Source organism: Lacerta agilis, chromosome 5 (assembly GCF_009819535.1).
Source record: "Lacerta agilis isolate rLacAgi1 chromosome 5, rLacAgi1.pri, whole genome shotgun sequence".
In the NCBI taxonomy this organism is placed as follows: Eukaryota; Metazoa; Chordata; class Lepidosauria; order Squamata; family Lacertidae; genus Lacerta; species Lacerta agilis.
The window spans coordinates 34,353,539-34,376,376 of record NC_046316.1 but is presented as its reverse complement, the minus strand read 5'-3'; the positions used below and the strand labels follow the sequence as shown (position 1 = coordinate 34,376,376).

Sequence of the window (22,838 nt, the reverse complement as noted above, 5' to 3'; positions counted from 1 at the left end):
AGCCTACTGGCTGCTGTTTTGCTCTGACATTCCTGGCTGGTGTCCTTGTTTTTTTTTTTTTTTTTGTCCAAGGGAGCCCTCAGATTTCTCCTTTAACACTCTGAAATGTGAGAAATGGTCTTCTTACCGCGGCTCAGTTCCAGAGGCTGGAATGCGCTTCCCATACATACATACTTTCATACAACGTAAAGACCTGTGCACAAACTCCTGCCTTTGCTCTAAACACTTTGCCACCAAATCGCAGGCTGACATTTTATTTTGTTTTAAATCTTGCCACAGGCTTTTTGCCGGGCGTGGGGTGGGGTGGGAGGAAGAGATATCTGTATTAGACTAATGAGGATGGCGTCAGAAGTAGCCCAGAGTCCTTTCTACAATACGGGAACGGACTGCTCTTACGTTAGTGGTCTATGTTTCATTTTGAGCCTTGCGTCTCCGAATCACGCAGTCAAAAACGTCCCGTGTTGCCCTGCGCGCCTCCTCCCTTCGCGCTGATTGGCCGAGGCGCGAAGGAGCGAGTCGTTCAAACTAGGCGAGTGTGGAGGCAGACTAGGCGCCCGTCCCGTTTCAGGCGGTTCGACTTGACATTCGCCGGTCCGAAGCGCTTCTTTATCCTCAGGGACCCGGCGGCTCTTTTTCTCCTCTCCGTCTCTCGCGGGCGTTTTGGCCAGCCGGTGGAGCTTGCAAGTGCGCGGACCCCCCTCTCCCAGCCGTTGAAGACGAAACGGGACTCGAGCGGCCGCCTCCCTTCCCTTCCTTTCCCTTCCGTTCCCTTCCTCCGCTCCGCCCGGGTCGGTGTCTTGCCTGCGGCGGCCTGAACATGAGTGCAGCGGGGAATGGGGGCAAGAAGGACGAGAAGGGCAAAAACATCCAAGTGGTGGTCAGATGCAGGTGAGCGCGGGGTCGGGTCCTGTAAAACAAAAACGAAAATAAATATTGGGGGGGGGGGTTTGCTGCGGAAGCCAAATTGGGCGCCTTTCTCGATCTTGTGCATGTAAGCCTCGCTGACTTCTCACTAGACTTGACCCCCCCCCCCCCGCGATGGTGTTGTGGATGCTTCGGGTACCGAAGAGATCCTTTTTCTAGGCGTTGTCGGCGATGGTGAAATTCAAGGAGGTTGGATGCTAAAGGCTGAGGTCTTGGGCACACTGGCTTGGCAGCGCAGTGGAACATCTGAATATGCATACAGGGTTCTGTTGTTGTCGAAGAAACACCCCACCACGACCAACAAGTGTTTTGTAGGTTTGGGCAGAAGGTTGGTGGTGGTCCTCGGGTTGGTAGCTGGTCATCTTCCCCGTGGTTGGTCCAGGTCCATCTCCTGTTGATTGCTGGCATTTTTTGCGGAGAATGTTCAGCCTCGGTCTGATCCAGCAGTGGGCTTACTTACATATCTTTAAACAAGAGGGTGTATATTCAGGATCAGTTATACTTTAGCTTAGAAATTACTGGATACTTTGTGGGGAGATAGCAATATCCTTGATCTTGCAGGCAGAACCTACACATTTGCAGTTTTTATGCATTAAGTTGCGTTGGGATTTGTAGATCCTGTTTCTTCCTTGATGCATATTAATCATAATGTAGGAATAAGTCCCCAGATCTTTTTGCTTTGTAAATTTCATATGTCAGACCTAAGAATGGCTGATGTGTGGCCAACACATGCACCTCCGGATGTTATTAGATTGCAGCTCCTATCAAACCCAGCTAGCATAGGAGCCAAGCTTCCCCCCATTGCCATTCATATGCTGTATGCACCGTGACATGTGATTTCTTATGCCAGGTGCAGCTTGCCTGTCCCCTCCCCCAATATTTTATTCAAGTTGGCACCCCTGCCAGCTAGCATAGTCAGTGGACAAGAATAATGGGAGCTGAAATTAAACAGCCTGCTGTAGACAGTGGTGATGATTGTCTTCCATTATCTGCTTAAAAAAGAAAAAAAGCATTGTGCCTTTTTTGTTATGCCATCTTTTATTCCCTCTTGCCTCTTCCCAAGAGGTTTAAGTAGCGCATGTCAATAGAAAAGCTATCTGTTTATTAAGAACAAGGTTAAAGAGGTGAGATGAGTCATTTTTCTTCTAGCTTGACAATCTCCAGCAATTCAGTTTCCATTATCTGGTTGCTTGTGACAATTTAATTCCAAGTTTAGTGTAAATATGCTTACCAATAACATTTAAATCAAATTGTATGCTTGATATTTTCTTAATCATATATTTCAGTCATAATACTGAAATACATAATGTTGGGGGACAGGAGGAGATGCTGATTCATCACCTAAATGCATAGCATACTTTTTAGTTATCCTCTCTAAATATTGTTGTTCAGTCATTCTGTTGTGTCTGACTCTTCGTGACCCCATGGACCAGAGCACGCCAGGCATGCCTATCTTTCACTGCCTCCCGCAGTTTGGCCAAACTCATGCTAGTCGCTTCAAGAACACTGTCTCTAAATATAGCCCCAGTAAACATGCTGTATTGAATCTCAGTAGATTTAGGGCATTGGAAAACTTTCCACAACTCCAGATTTTCCAAGAATCCCACATCACAACTCTTTTAACGTTTTTTAAAGGCCCTTCAATGCAGCTGAGCGCAAATCTAACTCCCATTCTGTGGTAGAGTGTGAAAATGGAAAGAAAGAAATTTCAGTTCGCACTGGAGGGGTGATGGATAAAACAACGAAGAAAACGTACACATTTGATATGGTAAGTATCACTATTTTGTTGGCTTCCTAGCACGTCTTAGCTATCTTACCAGTTTTGAGACTATAGGGCAGGAATCATAGCTCAGAACAGAGCATATTTTTGGTATGCAGAAGAGTCCAGGTTCGATCCCTGACATTGGGATAAGGTACAACTGGTTGGACAGTCCTTTGCCTTAAGACCCTAAGGATTCATTTCCAAACTGAATAGATACTAGACAAGATAATACTAGGACCAGATGGACATATCTGATTTGAACATAATTAACAATTTGATTTAGTGTTGCCTACCTTGGCCCTTGTGTGTTTCCCATCTGTTCTACTCTACTAGTACGGTAACTATGAAACTGAAGTTAGTCTTAACGGTGGTATAGGGAACCAAGCCAGAACATAAACTTTAGTTTGAAGTTGGCTCCTTTCTCTAAACTATAGTTAAGACTCATGACTTTTTTGGGTTCAGACATGATCATAAACCACACTTAGTGAAAAATGGAGACAACAGTTTTCAGCACAGTTGCACCAGAGGAAGAAAATGTGAGAAGCATATGAGGCTGATGCTCATTCGCAGAACACTGAGCCCTAAGTGAATGTCACGTCTAAATGAGCATACTTCTTGAGCTAGTATGCAGCACTTTCAATTGTGGAATAATATAAATTGAACTAGCTTTAAAAATAATTTGCAAATACTACAGTATATGGATAGGAAGTGGGGTTTTTATAAGTCTTTTACGCTGGGAAGAATTAACAGGTAGGTGGGAGTGGCAAGTCTCTTGTCATGTAACAGGTAACCTATCTGATCAGCCTTATTTAAGTTGCCTATAGAACATGAAATGTCCATAGAAAACGGGTATTTATTTCAGATACGTGGGGGAGAGGATGGTTTCCTAGCACAGCCTTCTAAACAAGCCCAAAAAGTGCTTTGCCCATCTGGACTGCAGGAAGATGGATGGCTCACTCCATCTCCTCTGCCAGCATACTTACTGATTGTGGAAGAAAAGTATTTCCTCCCACTCCCTTCCCCCATGCCTACTATAGAAAGTAAGAGGACAGATGAGTGATCTGTTCCCCCTTCACCATCTTGCTCACATGTCTGCATGGAATTACTGGTAGCCAGTGCCTACTAAACTAAAAGTTAAATACAAAACCTCAGCTTTATTTTAGAAAAGTCCTATATTTTCCAAAACACCCATTTCCTTGAAAACCTTTGATTTGGCCAACATCTTTCCTAAACAATGGGTGCTTACCTCCTCTTACCAATGGAGAACTTTCAAAGGACTTTGCAAGGGCTCTTGTGTACCCCATAAGGGAATAAGGGCAGATTTTTTCTTATTACAAAAACGAACTTTAATAAGAAAAAGTTCCTTTTATTACTTTCTTTTCACATCTTTTCTTCAGGTAACTCAAGGTTGTGAGTAGCCCAATGTCAACCAGTGGGTTTTATGGCAGAGTGGGAATTTTAATCCTGGTCTTCCAGGTGCTTGTTCAACACTAACTACTACACCACTACACTGACTGTACTACACCACAAAAATTTCCCTTGATTGGAAAACAATTGGAACTTCTACCACTCTTCTTGGGGGGAAGCAGGTGCAAATGGCATGAGATGACAGACTGGGAGATGAGAATCTGTAGCTAAATCAGAATATAATTCTGACACTGGTGAAATTATGTGGCAAGTTGGAGAGTTCCTGTTTCATAACTGAAAAACGTGTAGCAATGATGCCTTGTATGAACTCTGCAGGTTTTTGGAGCTCAGGCTAAACAAATTGACGTGTACCGGAGTGTAGTGTGCCCGATTTTGAATGAAGTTCTTTTGGGTTACAACTGTACAGTGTTTGCGTGAGTATCATATTTATTTTTCTTCTAACTCCATCTATATCTGTTCCTGAAGTTAACATTCCAAATTCCTTTATACAGCTATGGTCAAACAGGAACAGGAAAGACCTTCACTATGGAAGGGGAGAGATCACCTAATGAAGAATACACATGGGAAGAGGTAAAATATGAGGAATTAACAAACAGCAGAATCCTATGCATGTTTATTTGGAAGGAAGTCTTCCTGGAAAATACGCACAAACCCTTCTCTGAGTGGTGCAAGATTCTAGGCACTTATGTTTCCTTTTGGAATGAGGCATAGTGGAGACTCTGATATATGGTTTATTTACCGTACACATATAGGAACCTGAGGGGCTTCCTAGCATTACCACCCAAATAAAGTCTTGCTTCTCTCATAGCCACAGTTTTGGATTCCAACAAAAAATCAAACATTGCTCTGACTCTCTCTCCATCTTGCTGCTTTAGGTCTAGATCACATCACTGCAATTCAACTCTAAACTCAGGCCTTTTGTCTTTCTAATTACTGGTATCCAGGGAAGGAGGCACACACATTTGCCCTCTGACACAGCCACTCCCTTTGTTCCCTTAACAGCTCATACTTAGCAGGCCATTACCAGCCTGGCCTGGCTAATTGAACTGTGATGGATCCAGGAATTGGATGTGGGGCTCAGGATTATAGCCTAACCACCTCAAAATCATAACATTTTCAGTGTCTCCAGCATAAAACTATATATACAGTGGTACCCCGCTAGACGAATGCCTCGCTAGACGAAAAACTCGCTAGACGAAAGGCATTCGCTAGCGGAAGGCTTTCTCGCAAGACGAATTTTTCAATGGGCTTGCCTCGCAAGACGAAAAAATTTCCGATTTTTTTTTTCTTTTTTTCGTCAAACCGCTATTCTCTCGTTGGTGCTTCGCAAGACGAAAAATTCGCTATACGACAGCACTCGCAGAACGAATTATTTTCGTCTAGCGAGGCACCACTGTAATGGATTGTATTAGACACACTTGCATTTTAAAGATGTATGCTCATGCTAGCATTCTAGTGTCAGATTCCTAAACTAGAAAACTAGTTAATGCTAGTATGCTTTATTTCTTTACTTTCAATTATAGGATCCATTAGCTGGCATAATTCCCCGTACACTGCATCAAATATTTGAAAAGCTTGCTGAAAGTGGTACAGAATTTTCTGTGAAAGTATCTCTGTTGGAAATCTACAACGAGGAGCTCTTTGATCTATTGAATCCCTCTCCAGATGTTGGGGAAAAGCTGCAAATGTTTGATGACCCACGTAACAAGGTAAAAAAAAAACCCCAAACACTGATTTGGCTTCTCCTGAAGGCTGTGGGATTTTAAATTACTTGCTAACCTAGCATTTTGTTGTGACAGAGAGGTGTCATAATCAAGGGTTTGGAAGAGATAACAGTACATAACAAGGATGAAGTTTATCAGATTTTAGAAAGGGGAGCAGCAAAAAGAACCACTGCAGCTACTTTAATGAACCAGTATTCCAGGTAAGAAACATGTCTTTCTCTCTCGATGAGAAGTCTTGTTCGTTCATAGTATTGGTAAATAAAAAAAGAAAAACACCTAGCTAGCTCAGTTGGTTAGAGCATAATTCTGATAATGCCAGGTTTGATCTTGGTATGGGACAGCTGCATATTCCTGCATTGCAGGACTAGATGATCCTCAGGTCCCTTCCAACTCTACAATTCTATGATTCTAATATGTAAGAATTATATCCAATAGTTCCCTTAGGCAAGCCCCCCCCAGATGTTTTGGATTATGAGGTCCTTGTCTGCTGCAGGTTTCATTAAACACATTGCTCCAGTTACCTCCACCTTTGGAGGTTATTCATTTATAAGGTTTACCATAAGCACCCAGGGCAGGTTACAACAATATAACATATAGTTATTTATTTTATTCATTTTTATTTTGTATGTTTATGTACTCCCTTGTCCTCCAAGGAAAATATATTTGATATTGAATTCTGTGGAATGCAAATTATAACACAATAAAATTCCGCATAAGAAATAAAAGAAGCAATAAAAATACAGTTAAAAATCATAGGGCATTTAGCATAGTGCATTGCAGTTGCTACAGCAGGCAGAACAATCAAGTACTCCACTACTTAGTGTTACATCTGTCTTATTTGGTTGAGTTTTTGTAGAAAATAATATAGGAAGTTGCGTTATGTAGAATCAGACCACTGGTCCATCTAGCTCAGTGCAAGGAAACAGTTCTGTGGGGTTTTTAGACAGGCTATACCAAGGACTAAACCTGGGAGCATTTGCATTAAGTATGTACTATATACTATTGAGCTTACAGTCCTTCATTTTCACGACAGTTTGGTTGTCATGTTTCTTTGTTTTCTCACAAGGAAGCATAAGAACTCCTTCTGAACTCTCTTCTTTGAAAACTGCATTTGAATTGAGGCGACAACACAAGCTCATTTCACCCTCACAAATCCAGTGTGGATCAGTGGGAGTCCGCTACTAGCCACCCAGGTTTTGGCTAGTGGGGAAAGAAGGTTTAAGCTGCCCTTAGATGCTGTTTCCCCATCACCCATAAGCCTTCTCCCTTTCCAGGTTCTATGCCCCCAGAAGAGTCCCATCTAACAGTTTGAATCAGGCCTTCTGCCCACTTATATGGAAGAATGCATTGGAGGCAGGAAGCCAGCAGGTGGCGCCAGAGCCACCAACACAGAATACTTCCTGCAGTCCTACTTGCAATAAGAAACAAAAGGCTTTATTAATGAAGCTTTGTGAAAGAGAAGGTGCTGTACTGTAGCTGGGATATTTGCAGAGCTTGGAAAATGCAGTGGTAGAACAGTTCTGTCCTGCTGTTTGTGGCAGCACATATTCTAAGTTGAAGAAAATCTGTAAAATGAGCCAATTTAGCTTCTACAGTACTTTGAGTTGACTTGATGTAAGTGAATATGCTGGACCTGTGTGTGTGAGAGTGTTTTGAATGTCCACTGGAATATTTATCTGAAATACTTCACTCCATTTGCAGTCGCTCCCATTCGGTGTTCTCTGTCACGCTACACATGAAAGAAACAACAACAGATGGTGAAGAGCTTGTTAAAATTGGGAAGCTAAACTTGGTAGGTGCCCATACTTTGGATTAGCCCAAGAAGAGATTATATATAGGAGCAACAAAAAATATGGGGTGGGGTGGGGGACACAGTGCTGTTTTGAAAACCATGAAAACTCTTACTGAATGTTTTGACAAAGTGATCTTAAAATGCATGTCTTAAGAGACCATAGGTGCTAAGGCAATGCACCAGACTTGCCCAAGGCCTGAATCCAGAGCCCAATGGAGCATATTAAGAGGGCCTCAGATAAGTCGGGCACAAAAACCACTGATCACTGCAAGTTTGGTTGGATGGGCCCAGAATTATCTGTGGGTGTCAAGGAATGGGCAGGACATCAGGCAGAAAGGAGAGGCAAGCAAGGTGGAAAAACCATGGGGAAAGAGCCAAGACTTCTCTGATCAGTGGCTGCATCTTCATGGGAGAAGGTATGAAACAAAAGGAATGCCGCAGCTCTCCTGCCTGACACCCCTGAGGATCCATGCCACACAGCTGTTGGAGCAGCAGTATCAATCTTGTGGCATGTGGATGCCACACAGAATTGAATGTGTCAGCTGGTAAGCAGCAGGATTTGATCTTGCGTGTTGCCTTTGCATCCCCTGTCTCTAGTTTGAAACCTATTTTAAATTTGTGTTAAAATTGGGTCTTAAAACCATTAGTCCTGCCCCTGGAATTGTTTTGGGAGCAGCTCCAGGGTGGGTGACCCCCCAGGGCAGCAGAAGGCAGATCAGGGATCTGCACGCACCCCTAGCAGATAGGCATGTAGCACAGGAGAGTTTGGCTCATTGCAAAAAGTAGGCCACACTTTACCTACTTGTGTTGGCTTATTATACAATTTGAAAGTAAGGTCTCACCTATGATTGTAACAGCTTATTAACCTAGACACGGTATTTCTTCCAGGTTGATTTGGCAGGAAGTGAGAATATTGGTCGTTCTGGAGCAGTTGACAAAAGAGCTCGTGAAGCTGGAACTATCAACCAGTCCCTATTGACTCTGGGAAGAGTCATTACTGCACTTGTTGAAAGAACCCCTCACATTCCATACAGAGAATCTAAGCTCACTAGAATCCTGCAGGACTCCCTTGGAGGGCGCACAAAAACTTCCATAATTGCTACCGTTTCTCCAGCATCGAGCAATCTGGAGGTAAGGTGCTTGCCTTCAGACTCTGTTAGTGGCTGAAAAGAACCTTGTTTCAAAGATAACTTGGGTGATTGGGTGGCCTTCCAAGACTTCATCACTGGACTCCTAACCTAATCTAGGGAAACTCTGTGTATGCTGCAGGGTGCTAATCTAAGCCTTCCTAAAGCATTGTAAAAGTGGCTGAGAACATACAGATTCCTGTGGATGATAAGAGATAGGATGCTGGTAAACCTACAGTGTTTAGTTAATTAACGAGCTACATTAATTTGAAAATTCTCAATTAAGTAAGATTCCGTCTCTATTGAGCAGCAGGCTTTAAAAAAAATACAAAAAAATTAACTATCACAGAATTGTATCATTGTATTAGAAAATACTAACGATTTCTACCACCTTCTCTCTGACACAAGCAGGAATGCCTCCTCCAAGAGGATTTCGAGAAAGTTAGCCTGTTAAAGCAAAAACAACAGAGTCACATGGCACCTTAAAGGCTAACAAATTTCATAATAAAGTTGTTTTTTTTAAATGGTGCCACAAGTCTCCTTTTTCTTCTGAGTTGGTGGTTGCTGCACTGTGTCATCTGTATACCAATTTTCTTTAAAATGCATGTTTTTAAGACATATACAAATGTGCAGATTTTGTCAACTTTAAAACTCAAATGTTTGGTCAACCATGATTTATTTTAAATCAAGTTACAGCCCTGGAGCCTGGTGTAGACAGGACTGATTAAAGTTGGTAGGATGCACAGCAGATCACAGAGTAAGATGCCATTTCTCTATACAGAAATTCAACTTTCCCCATTGGGATTGACTAGTGGAGATTGATTATATATTTATAGGCCTGCTCTTGCTGAAACAGAAAACACTTATCTGTCACTTTTATATCTTTTGTACAACAGGAAACTCTGAGTACTCTTGAATATGCCCACAGGGCTAAAAATATCATGAATAAGCCTGAAGTGAACCAGAAACTCACGAAACGGGCACTCATTAAGGTTCAGTATACTTTCATTATGTATAAGTTCTCTTCAGATCTTACCTACTGCATTGCAGGGCAGATCTAGTTCAATTTGTTGCAGTGCAAGATCTCTTGAGATTGGGGTTTGCAAAGGCCAGTCAGCTTGGAGGATACGTATCAACACTGTACTGATGTTTTAACAGGAATATACAGAAGAGATTGAACGTTTGAAACGAGATCTTACTTCTGCACGAGAGAAAAATGGTGTCTACATTTCTGTGGAAAACTATGAGTGAGTACTGGTACTTTGAAAACAGCAAAGCTTGGCCACTGCGGATCAGCATGGCATCTTCGCTTCTTCCTCTAATCGTGAACTCAGATGGTTAGTGATAATAGGACTGGTGCCAAAAGCCAAGAGGGAGGCTTCAACATGAGAGGATTTTATACAAATCCAATCTATTTTTTAAAAAAAATTAAGAGCACCCCCCCCCCCAATAGCCCAGTGAGAACAGGCCATGCTCAGTAGCTAATGGATATTGAGCATTGGTTAGAAAAGAAGAAATAGGAACACGTGGGAAGGAATGAAATGGAATATTTTTGAGGAGGGCACAGCTAACTAGAACTGTGAGTAAAGAGCACTAATGGTAGAAGGTGAATATACCTTAAGATGCTTTGTTTCAGGTGCTGCTTATATCCTCTATTAATGAACTCAGGTTATTGAGTGCCAACAGGGTTGGAGCTGCAACAGTGCCATTGAGGCATCCGCACGGTCTGGTGAAACCCGAAGTGTGCAGAAGAGCAAAACTCTTCTTTAAAAATTCCCCAAAATGACAGCAATGCAATGATGACCGAACGTGTTCCGTGGCCTTTGACAGCCACAGATTGCTGAGTGTCAGTTGGAAAAGGAAGGGTGGGGGGAGTGTGAATCGACCACCATGAACCCCTTTGCAGTTAGTACCATCTTGAAGGAGCGTGTGGGTCATACATTTACAATGTTTTGTTGCAGGTTCTGCTTGTCTAATATGTTGTGCAGGCAACGTTTCTCTACATAATTATTTTGTTTTTAAAGTACCACACTCCTATCTATATATTAGAATGCCTAAAGTACAGTGGTACTTTGGGTTACAAACACTTCGGGTTACAGACTCCGCTAACCTGGAAGTACTACCCCGGGTTAAGAACTTTACCTCAGGATGAGAACAGAAATTGCGTGTTGGCAGCAGCGGTAGGCCCCATTAGCTAAAGTTGGTACCTCAGGTTAAGAACGGTTTCAGGTCAAAAACGGACTTACGGAATGAATTAAGTTCGTAACTACAGGTACCATTGTATAAGTTACAGGCCACTTGCACTTGTTTAATCTCAGAGACTTCATTGTAAACAGGCTGCTCCTATATCTTAAAAAGAAATCTGTATCGATAATGAGTGATAGAAGAAATTCAAAATCATAATAGCGTTTAAACAGGGAATTTCCAGATATGTCTTTCTTTCCTTGCTCTTACAAATATTTAATTGTCTTGCACAGGCAGTTAACTTGTTCAGTGTTCACCATACATGATTTATTTTTAATTTTAGTGCTCTTAATGGGAAGTTGACAGTTCAAGAGGAACAAATTGCAGAATATATTGAGAAAATTGGAGCAATGGAGGAAGAACTGAAAAGAGTAAGTTGGTAGACTGTTATTACTCTACGTGGCTCCTTTTGGGAGGAGTAAGGAGGGGTAATGCGTTTACATTCTGAAAAAGTTTTAGAATATCTAGATGAAAATAAAGCATGTTCCCATCTAACCAACAGCGTTCAGCATATACAGGAATGGACAATGTTGGTAAGAAAAAGGAGACAATAATGTACTTTACTCACTTGATGCAATATATTTAAAGCATTGTCAACTTTTGTTCATGTGAAAGCTTTTCCATGAGATGCAAATTAAATTTGTTGAAGCTAGTGTAACAAATAACTCTGGTTTCCTATAACAAAGCAGTCTGACAATATCTCCATTCATATGCAACAACAAACCATGGCTTGTTCTGATAATCATTAGCAGCAAGCTTTTCCTTCCCTGGCTCCCTTCCTTCACAGGTGATCCTGCCCACCTGACAAAGTTCACCCATAGATGGGGAGAAATAAAGAGTTGGGTCAAAGACGTTCCCCACTCCTGCTCTAACAGATCATAGTATTTCTTTCAAGGGTATTTTAACTGTTTTGGATTACTTTCAATGCAGGTTACTGAGTTATTCACAGTTCATAAAAGTGAAATGGAGAAGTGCAAGACAAACCTGCAGGTTAGGGAAAAAGAGCTGGAAGACACACAGAAGCACTTGGAAACAACCAAGGTACTTCTTGAGGAAGAAGTGTATATAGCATCAGCTTTGGAGAACACAGAAGAAAAACTTCATGGCACTGCAATTAAGGTTAGCAAAATTCACTCCAAGGTGTCCCACCCCCACTAGCACTTGAATGGGCAATACGTTTACAACGTCATGATTATAACTTACGCTGACAGCGCTGCATATGTTTTCAGGCCGCCTTCAAAATCTTGAAGTGCATACCAGACCATAAGAATGATCTGTTCATGATTTGGGATAGAAGTGGGAGAGAATGGTCTACTTCTCTCATGAAGGGAATCCAGAGGGCAGTGGCATGCACTGTTCATGTGTTCAGGCAAGGCTTGTAGAGCCTTTTACCCTCTCAGCTTTGTCTTTTCCTCACTGAAGTAGCTTGAACCTTGGGCATAGAAACTAGCCATTGACATAGTGACTGAAGCTTCAACATCCCACCCCTTCTATCTCTCCTTTTATTTTGTTTGCTGCTGTTTATGCAACAAGTGTGTTTTAGCACCATGCCCCGCAGCAAAAGGCACAGGGTTGCCTTGGAATGAAGCTTTGAAGTTGCTAGGAAATAGTGTGTTCCCCAGCAAGCTATCTGAACTCAGTAGCTCTCTTCAACTTTCACTTCTGGAGCCCAGATTTCCATGCAGTTTGGGCCACCTCTAGTTACAGCACTAGCTTTTTTTGTGTTGCATGTTGGCACTAGATTAAAAACTGAGTGTGAGACTGCACTACAGAGTCTGCCCCTGATTCCCAAACACTAAACTGCTTAAACGTAGGGGTTTAATATGACCGAGAACACAATTGTGCGAGAGTCCTGACTGCATGGAAGCCGTGTGTGAGCAACTGTCCATACACAGGTTTTCCTTTGAGTGCTCATACTAGATGCTATCTACTACAATTTGGAATAATTCCTTGTTTGATTTGAAGGTGGCTTAACATCACTTAATCTGTACTGATTTTGTAATCAGCGTGATGTGAACTGAAAGCTGTCAAAACCTTTCTGCCTTAGCTGCTTAGTGCTGTTAAAGAAACAACCACAGATGTTTCGGGTCTGCATGCAAAATTGGATCGTAAAAAAGCAGTCGAACAGCATAATGTGGAGGTCCAAAAGACATTTGCAGACCACATGAATGCCTTCTTCTGTGATATGAAGAACTCCATCAATGAGAACTGTTGGAAACACCAACAAATGCTGGACTCTTACACTTCTTCGGTTGGTAAGTGCCTCAGTTCATCTTTCTGTGCAGCAGTCATTCAGAAGACCTCCCTTCCCCTGAAACTGAATTTGTAGTCAGACTTGTTCCTGAAATCATGGGGAAGACTGTCCTGTTGAGAAGTGACTCACTCAAACTGTGGCACCTGTCTCTCTCTTGGTAGGTGATCTTCTGTCTGCCAATTCTTCAGCTTTTGGAGTTACTGCATCAGCTATAATTTCAGCGTTCGGCTCTCTGCAGGAGATGGTTTCCACTGAAGTTTCTCTAGCTTCTGAAAAGATACTGAATCAGGAGTCACTGACATCTCAAAATAAAAATGATCTCCGGAAACTCTTAGTAAGTATAAGTGCCGTTGGCAGTAACACTTCTAAATAATTATTGAATTGTTTCTGTAAAATATCGTGATTGCTTGAAATGCATAGCTATGTGGAAATGTAACTGATAATGGCTCTCTGAACCAGAAAAGGAGGGGCTCTGCAGTCAGCAAAAGAGATGACGTGTAGAAGCCACTTACTGATATTTTGAATGGTTCTCGTTTAGCCTCATTAACCGTCTCCCTAGCCATTCCCTGTTCCTTGGCAGAGTGGCCTGAGGGAAGAAGCTAGGAAAGAATATAGCCAGCGGCTGTAGGGAAAATGCTTCTCAGCTGTAACAGAAAACAAATAATAGTCATACAGCAATTGATCAGCTGAAATGACCTATCTACTTCATTGCGACAGTTGAGGTACTTGGTCATTGGGCATCTTGAGAGTTGCCTTAGCTCTCAAGCAAAGTCTTGCTCATGGGTAGGCAAACAAAGGCCCAGGGGCCAGATCTGGCCCAATCACTTTCTAAATCCGGCCTGTGCACGGTCCGGGAATCAGTTTGTTTTTACATGAGTAGAATGTGTCCTTTTATTTAAAATGCATCTCTGGATTATTTGTGGGGCATAGGAATTGGTTCAAACCCCCCCCCCCAAGTTCTGAGGGACAGTGGACTGGCCCCCTGCTGAAAAAGTTTGCTGACCCCTGGTCTTGCTCAATCAGCTGCCACCCTTCTGTACATCCTTGACCATTCTACCAGACAGTAGTATAGTAGCCATTTTCTGGAGCCAGATTACAACTGCCCTCACCTTAATTTTTGAGCTGACATGGCTTTTTAACAAGAAGCCATAGGTGGTTTTGAGCTGTAACATTTCTTTTTCCACTTTCCACAACAATCAGTTTTCTTACTGAACTCAAATGATTTAAAGTAGAAGAACTGTCGTCTTATACCCCACAATCTACTCTTGGTTCTAGGAAGAGCACACATCAGGATTGGACCAAGCTTTGAGGAGTCTGTCACCTGTGTTGAAATTTGTTCTGAACCTGAACTCTCAAGTTCATGATAATTTGCATAAATATTCATCCCTGGCTGAAAAGGTAATTTTTGAACAGCTTCTGCAATATCCTGAACTATTGTACTCAAGTGTGTGCGAAAGTTTCTTTGATATAAAATATATATAACAGCCACATCAATAATATTTTAAGAAAGTATCTAAGCCAGGTAGTGAAATGTCCCATGCTTTGGCGTTGTGAATTGATCTTGCATTGTGTGTGGATGTGTACAGAGATTGTGTAGCTGAAGTAATTTTTTAAAACCCTACTAAAAGCCCTAACATTGGTGTATTTCTGAACTTTGATCTATCGTTTTCTTGTTTATAGATGACAGGTTATAGAGAGGAAATGACTATATTCTTCCAAGACCATTCTCTTGCTTTGAGTAAACTACAGGACGACGTTTCCCAGAAGTTGGCTCAACTTCAACATGATTGCGAGAGCTTACAGGAAGAAGTGGTGTTGTCTAAGGTGGCCCTTAAAAAGGTATCTCTGCTTTTTGCAGCACAATAAGGTATAGGCCAAGTTAGTCTCTGCAGGTCCTCAATGCAATCAGACAGAGGCAGGCAGAACTGTGACTATGGTTGATAGGCAGACTGGACTGGTGAGGGTTGCTGGTTCTGGTGCCCTTTGTCTTATGTTTGAAGTTGTGCATTTGCCATCCTGTAGAGGTGGGGAAAGTCAAGTTGCAGCTCTCAACTTCAGGTTCCATTTAAATGCCGCAATATGCAGGAGAAGGGCATATAACACAGCATATTTGGCCTTTTTGTGTTGAGCAGTGCATACAAGCCACATTTCTTTGTATGGGAACTGGAAGTTTATCTGTTGTTTCATAGGGTTCATTCAAGAAATAAACACTTTTTTGTGTACCCTGCACCTGGGGGGGGGGGGGTTGTTTCTGTGCACTTCACTCTCGTGTGCTGTGTTCCCTCTGCACCACTGTCCTGCCCCACCCCCAATTTGTAACAGGGTTAGTGTGTTGTGCAATATGGCCTAGCTGCTGCTGTGTCATGAATTTCAACATGCCTGCCTGCTGCCACTGATACCTTCCTGCACAGCAGTGTGCAGTGAAACCAGGTGAGTGCCAGCTGGCTGCACCCTGTTTAGGTAGATGAAGGAGTTGAGTGTTGCGCTCCTGAGTGTGCATCTGAGAGACGGAAACAACGAGGTTTTAGCATGCATAAGAGGGGTCATATATTGAACGAAAAGGAGATTAAAAGTGCTGGAGAACAGTGTACTTAAATATAGGTTCCATTATCTGTAGGAACTGATGTTATTTTTGAATATGCTTGTCGGCCTAATGTACAACTTGTATAGTGCAGCAGGTAACTGTCCCCATTCCTAATCCACGAGCACCTGTCGAGGGCCTGAAGTTCCATGCAGCAGAATATTTAAAATGTTTTCCCATGTTCATCAAAAGTACACTGGCTTTCTTTTTATGCTGTGGCTCTAAAAACCAGTAGATTTGTGTTTTAATTCTCTGCATTTGTTCTAGGCCTCTTCCCAGCTTCTTGCTTCTCTGGGCCTGCTAGAGCAAGAAACCCAGCAGAATCTAAGTGAAGTGCTAGAGAAAGGTGAAATGGTCAAGAAGAGTATCAGTGCTGCCCAAGAAAGCATATCCTTGTAAGGAAGCTTTTCAACTTGCTTATCACTTAAAAGTCTTTTAAAGGCTACACACATGTTCCTTAGGCTTACCCTGCAATAATTTTGCAGGTAGGCTACGTAAGAATTCAAATGTGTGAGCCTTCTAAATGTAGAAGTCTGAGTCTAAAAATCAGTCTAGGGCTTGCCGATCAGAAGGTCGGTGGTTCGAATCCCTGTGACGGGGTGAGCTCCTGTTGTTCGGTCCCAGCTCCTGCCCACCTAGCAGTTTGAAAGCACGTCAAAGTGCAAGTAGATAAATAGGGACCGCTCTGGCAGGAAAGTAAACGGCGTTTCCGTGTGCTGCTCTGGTTCGCCAGAAAGCGGCTTTGTCATGCTGGCCACATGACCCGGAAGCTGTCTGCGGACAAACGCCGGCTCCCTTGGTCTATAGAACGAGATGAGCGCCGCAACCCCAGAGTCGGACACAACTGGACCTGATGGTCAGGGGTCCCTTTACCTTTACCTAAGCATGCTTGAATGCAGCACCTAGTAATAACTGACTGACTTATTGTACATTTTTTGGGGACTTGCATTAATAAGTTGTGACTGCTATGAACTTAGTAATGAGTAATTATTGTGGGAGTTGCATGAATAAAACTTAAGTTTAGGACTGCTTCCAAACTATTATCAAATGGTCTAAATTAGTTTCTGAACAAGGTGGGTGCCTGACCTATTTTTGTGGTTACTTGTTCAAAGGTTATATATTTAATAAAACATAAAATCAGAGAGCTGTTGGTAGTTGTAAGCTGTGGTGTGCCTGCTGGATGAATTAAATAAAACAGTGTTTTTCAACCTTTTTTGGGAAAGGGCACACTTGTTTTATGAAAAAAATCACGAGGCACACCACCATTAGAAAATGTTAAAAAAATTAACTCTGTGCCTATATTGACTATATATAAAGTAATTCTCTTGAATAGGAATCAAACACAATTTTTCCCACGGCACACCAGGCAACATCTCGCGGCACACTAGTGTGCCGCGGAACAGTGGTTGAAAAACACTGAAATAAAACTTCATGTAACAGAGTTCCCGAAGGTTGTTTCTTTTGCTACATTCTTCAGCTATCCTTAAGGATACTCATTGATACTGTCACAATGAAACACTGTATTTATGATTAGGCTTTGTCCTGCAGAGTGCCCCCAAAATTACTAGTCACTATCAAGAAAGGACTGCAGCTCAGTGCTTTTGAGCACTCAAACACAATATAAATGCAGGAAAGTATTCACAGTAATAATGTGACCTGTTCAACACATAGGAAGTGATAGCCAACGCAATTAACCCTGCTGTGTGCCATTAAAAGCAAGTACAGTCATACCTTAGAAGTTGAACAAAATCTGTTCCGGAAGTCTGTTCGAAAACCAGAGCACCACTTCTGATTGGCTGCAGGAAGCTCCTGCAGCCAATTGGAAGCTGCAGAAGCCCAGTCGGACTTTTGGCTTTGCAAAGAACGTTTGAAAACTGGAACTGTCACTTCGGGGTTTGGGAGCCAAAACATTTGAGAACTAAGCTGTTTGAAAACCAACGTACGACTGTACTTGGATCAAAAGTTTTAATAATCTATTACTAAATCTGTTAATACAGGCAGACTACTGGCCTTGTCAACTCTACAACCTCCCAGCACAGCAGATTAATGCTGCCTCTGAATGATTTTTCACAAGAGATCAGGCAATCCAACGATGAAAACGTTCAGATATTGCTGGAATCAGCCAGCCACTGCAAGGACCTGGACAGACTCCTGAAAGACATGTGCCAGGAAACAAGTAATTGGGCAGAAACTGCAGCTACAAAGATGGACTGCATTGTTGATCAACAGGCAGCCTTCCTCAGCACCAGAAAGGAACACCTACAAAGAATCTACAAGGTTACTTAGCATCTTACAGCCTAATGACAGACTTCCTAAAAGTACTGTACCACTTTAGGCCATGGGTGAAGAATCTCTTGGGGGTAATGCGTTGGGTGGTCAGGGGCAGCGGTGTGCTGGGCCTCCTGTTTTTTCTTCTTGTTGTTGTTGTGTACCTTCCTGTTTCTCCACCCCTTGCCACCCACAAAATAGGCCAAATACTGTAGGTTGCCCACTCTTGCTTTAGATAGACAAGACCGGTCTGTGGCTAGCATATATAAAACATCTTGGACTGGGTAACATTTGGGCATGAAAATTGCTTGATTCTCAATCGAGAACAGTTGGAAAAGCTGGACCTATTCAACATCCAGTATTTGGCCAAGGTTGGGGAGAGTTGCCTATCTTTACATGGAAGAATTCAAACACATTTTGGCTCCCTCTGCACTATACATTTAAAACAGCACTACACCATTTTAAAAAGCCATGCCTTCTCCCAATGAATCTGGGGAATGTTAGCTAGTTAAGGGTGCTGGACCCTCTACTCCACTCACAGAGCTATAATTCTCAGGGTGGTTTAATAGTTAATCTCTCTTCTCTGGAAACTGGCAATTGTAGCTCTGGTCTCCTAACAACTCTCAGCACCCTTAGCAAACTTTGGGGGAAACCATGGCGGTGAAAGTGGTATAATGCTGCTTTAACTGTATAGTACAGATGAGGCCTTCTGAAAGTTTGATCACAAGTGGCATCAATATCAGATTTGGCTAACTGATATTGATGAAGGCAAATGAAGTTGCAGTACCCTTGCTTTGAGCTCCGGTTGTGCCAGGATGTACAATGGAATGATCATTTCTGTGTGCAGTGGAATGTGCTTTCAAGCACAATATAGCACTTTTAGAAAATGTTTACCCTCTGGCCTGATTCTGGACCAACTTTTTCTAGTCAACCTTCCTGCCGAGGCAACAGGACCTGGTTCACATGATACATTAAAGCATAGTTAAAGCAAACTAGGTGGTTCAGGGTGAGCACGCAGCATGCTGGGGCACATTGCTGAAACTGGAGTGCTTCATTCCTTCCCCACACCTGCTGCGGCTCCCTTTTGCCCCAGCCCAATTTCTGTGTCTGTTCACTACTACGCTGTACACTGTTGCTTATAATTTGACAAAGAAGTCAGGAGATGTCTGTCTGGGCAGTGCCACTAGTGGTTTTCTAGAATTTTAGAAGCCTTTGTAGAGGAGAACTGGCAAAGAAGACTTAAATATTTTTGCTACCTGGAAGCTAACTTGGTTTTCTGAGAACATGGACCTTTGTATGTATGAAACCAAGCTTAAGCCCTTTTTGTCCAGCATTATATTTATTAATTCCACATTTTGTAAAGAAAGTTCCTAGTATTAAGCTCATCTAGGAGTTTTTGTGAATTCATTAGCAAAAAAAATAGCTGCCATTTAAAAAGACCTGTTATGTCCCTCTGAGTGCCTTGGTTTCCATTTGATTGATTACAGCCAACTCCACTTATGTGGGGATTACGTTCCGGGCTCCCCATGCATAAGTGAAATGTGTTTAAGTGGAGAATCCTTGTGATTCGGGAGGAGATGCTTCTCTGACCCTGAAGAGGATGTCTTCTTCTGGCTCTGGGGAGGGTCTCCTCAGGAGCCACAAGGACTCTACAGGATGCTTCCCACTTCTGGGTTTTGGGTGCCATGTGTATGCGTGGAGTTTAGATTTATTACAGTGGTTATTAGGAACCATATGATAAAAAAATGAAAAGGTTTACCGGTTGCTACAACTCTGGAGTGTTTTAAGACTTGCATTTTGCTTTCAGGATTTAGATGAGAATTGCAGCACGTCAGTTGCTAAGGTCACGGACCATATTGCCGGACAAAAAGATACTGAAGCGGAAGCCCTGAAGAGGCTCCTTGACAGGATGAGGAATGATAAGAATGTGCTGCTGAAGCAGAAAGAGATACTCCTTGAAGAAACCGAGGATGGGTCAACCCGCATTAATGGCTTCCTGAGGGAGGAACTTAAAGTGGATGTCCCGACAGGTATTTGGAGGGAAACGATGAGTCATGGAGAGATCCAAAAGTGTGTGGAATTTAGCAGCTTTTCTGTGCCAAAAGACGGCTATTTTAGGTGTCACTTAAACTTACTTTTCTCCTGAAGGAGCCACCCCAAAAAGGAGAGGATACCAGTACCCTGTGACAGTTGTGAAAACAGAACCTCGCGATGTCCTGCTGGAAAGATTAAGGCAAAAGCAGACAGAAGAGGCTGCTACGCCCAAAGCTCCTAAAAAGGTATTTGTGGAAGCTTAGAGGGGGGGGAGGGAGGGAGGAAAGACGCTTCTTCAAATGTGTAATAATTAATGGCAGGGACACAGAGGTACATAAACAGAAGTGAGATATTTATTTATTTATTTATTTATTTATTTATTTATTTATTTATTTATTTATTTATTTATTTATTTAACATACCGCCCTATACCTGCAGGTCTAGGGCTGATAAGTAGCTGTAGAGCAAGGGGGCAAACCTTTTTTTTAAGGGCCACATACCAGTGGTGGGCAGGGCTGGAGGCAAAAGTGCGCAGAGCAAGGAATTTTCATTTGTCATGTACTCATGAAACTAGCCTGCTACATAAGCACCTCCTTCCGGCTCCATCCAGGCAAGCAAGAGTCCTGGGACATGTTTGAGACAGGCAGAAACATACAAGGAGGCTGCAAAGTAGAGCTTGCAAGCGATGTGGTCCCCAGGACTGAGCTTCTGCATCCCTACTATAGAGCAAACTGACTTTGTACAGAGGGGTGCCCCTGCAACATTCAGCTGTGCATTTAACTTTAGGACGGGGCTTCTATCTGTATTCACTAGTATAGCAGGCTTACTGTTGTGTTCCCAGGATGATTTGGAGGAGGAGGAAATAATAGAGACAAACGGGAGCCTGCTAAGTGAAGATTCCTTCTTGGAGACAAGTGTGTGTATCAGTGGAGGTGTGCCTTTCTTCCAGGTAACTGCTGTATTTTCTGTAGAACAAGAAAATTACAAGGTTGTAACAATCTACAGCTCTGTCAGGACTAATAATAGCTAGGAGATAGGCATAGTTCAGTGTAACAGGTACACTGGAAATGTAGAAGATTAGGGATGTAGTCCTTGAACTCACTGGGACTGACTCCTGAGTATACAGGCCTAGGACTGTCCTGTAGAAAGTCTGGCTTCTCACAAAGAGGTAAAGCGAACTTGAATGTGTACTTGCAGTTGTCCAAAACGAAAGTGGTCTACCTCTCTTTCAAATTGGAACCAGTGAAGGTCCTGTATGAGTGTCTGGAGGCAGTTGGAGGGTGGATGGCGGCTAACAGATTGAGGTTGAATCCTGATAAGACAGAAGTACTGTTTTGGGGGGGGGGACAGGAGGAGGGCAGGTGTGGAGGACTCCCTGGTCCTGAATGGGATAACTGTGCCTCTGAAGGACTAGAAGCGTAGCCTGGGAGTCATTCTGGACTCACAGCTGTCCATGGAGGCACAGGTTAATTCTGTATCCAGGGCAGCAGTCTACCAGCTCCATCTGGTACACAGGCTGAGGCCCTACCTGCCCGCAGACTGTCTCGCCAGAGTGGTGCATGCTCTAATTATCTCTCGCTTGGACTACTGCAATGCGCTCTATGTGGGGCTACCTTTGAAGGTGACCCAGAAACTACAACTAATCCAGAATGCGGCAGCTAGACTGGTGACTGGGAGCGACTGCCGAGACCACATAACAGCGGTCTTGAAAGACCTACATTGGCTCCCAGTACGTTTCCGAGCACAATTCAAAATGTTGGTGCTGACCTTTAAAGCCGTAAATGGCTTTGGTTCAGTACACCTGAAGGAGCGTCTCCACCCCCATCATTCTGCCCGGACACTTAGGTCCAGTGCCGAGGGCCTTCTGGCGGTTCCCTCACTACAAGAAGCCAAGTTACAGGGAACCAGGCAGAGGGCCTTCTCGGTAGTGGCACCTGCCCTGTGGAACGCCCTCCCACCAGATGTCAAAAGGGGGGGGAAACTACCAGACCTTTAGAAGACATCTGAAGGCAGCCCTGTTTAGGGAGGCTTTTAATGTTTAATAGATTATTGCATTTTAATGCTCTGTTGGAAGCCGCCCAGAGTGGCTGGGGAAACCCAGCCAGATGGGCGGATTATAAATATATTATTATTATTATTATTATTATTATTATTATTATTATTATTATTATTATATTTTGCATTTGTTGACCCAGGTTTAAATCATCACTAAGTTGCTAGGCCAGTCTAAAATTGTGATGTCTATCTTTCAAAAGAGCCAAATTTCCAGTGTCATCTTCTGTGTGGTTTTGCCAGTCAGTGAACTGTGTACTGTAGTGCGTATCATAAATTTTAAAACATAAAGTGGAATAAATGATCAGCTGAGCTCTTTAACCCTACAGCATAAAAGGAGTATCAAGGATAAAGAGAACAGATCTGCATTCATCCTGGAAAAGACCAGGGAGGAAGATAAAGGAGACCCAAATTTTTCAAAGTCAAGATATCCATTTAGAGTACAGAACTAAGGATGTACAGCATTTGTCTTTGTTTCTTCAATGTTTCACAGCTGTATGTAGTGCTATAATGTCGGTGTCCCAAATTAGCTGTGAAGAGAGTTTGAAAATACCAGTCTTTTAATAAATGCTTTAACTCACTATTTTTGAATTTTTAACTTTGTTCTCCAATAAATACATGAAATGTCCAGCATCGTTAAGCTTATTT

General features: G+C 42.7%; 1 protein-coding gene across 1 annotated transcript; it reads left to right on the top strand.

Moving 5' to 3' along the window:
- Positions 1–785: 785 nt before the first annotated feature.
- KIF11 (kinesin family member 11) lies at positions 786–22,688 on the top strand. The gene is made up of 22 exons (XM_033149282.1): positions 786–888; positions 2,560–2,692; positions 4,430–4,527; positions 4,606–4,684; positions 5,638–5,823; positions 5,914–6,038; positions 7,540–7,630; positions 8,519–8,761; positions 9,654–9,749; positions 9,916–10,004; positions 11,285–11,372; positions 11,932–12,120; positions 13,049–13,256; positions 13,417–13,589; positions 14,531–14,653; positions 14,936–15,094; positions 16,104–16,231; positions 17,834–18,113; positions 19,912–20,134; positions 20,253–20,396; positions 20,969–21,087; positions 22,520–22,688. Exons 1-22 carry the CDS (start codon positions 818–820, stop codon positions 22,640–22,642), a joined length of 3,168 nt encoding a protein of 1,055 aa, XP_033005173.1. The 5' UTR covers positions 786–817; the 3' UTR covers positions 22,643–22,688.
- Positions 22,689–22,838: the final 150 nt, after the last annotated feature.

Bases quoted from the DNA above. Each gene is read 5' to 3' on its own strand.
- KIF11 (XM_033149282.1), top strand. From the start codon at position 818: ATGAGTGCAGCGGGGAATGGGGGCAAGAAGGACGAGAAGGGCAAAAAC. The intron at 12,121-13,048 runs GTTAGCAAAATT...TTTCTGCCTTAG, and splicing joins TTCATGGCACTGCAATTAAG to CTGCTTAGTGCTGTTAAAGA. The intron at 16,232-17,833 runs GTAAGGAAGCTT...CTGTTAATACAG, and splicing joins GCCCAAGAAAGCATATCCTT to GCAGACTACTGGCCTTGTCA.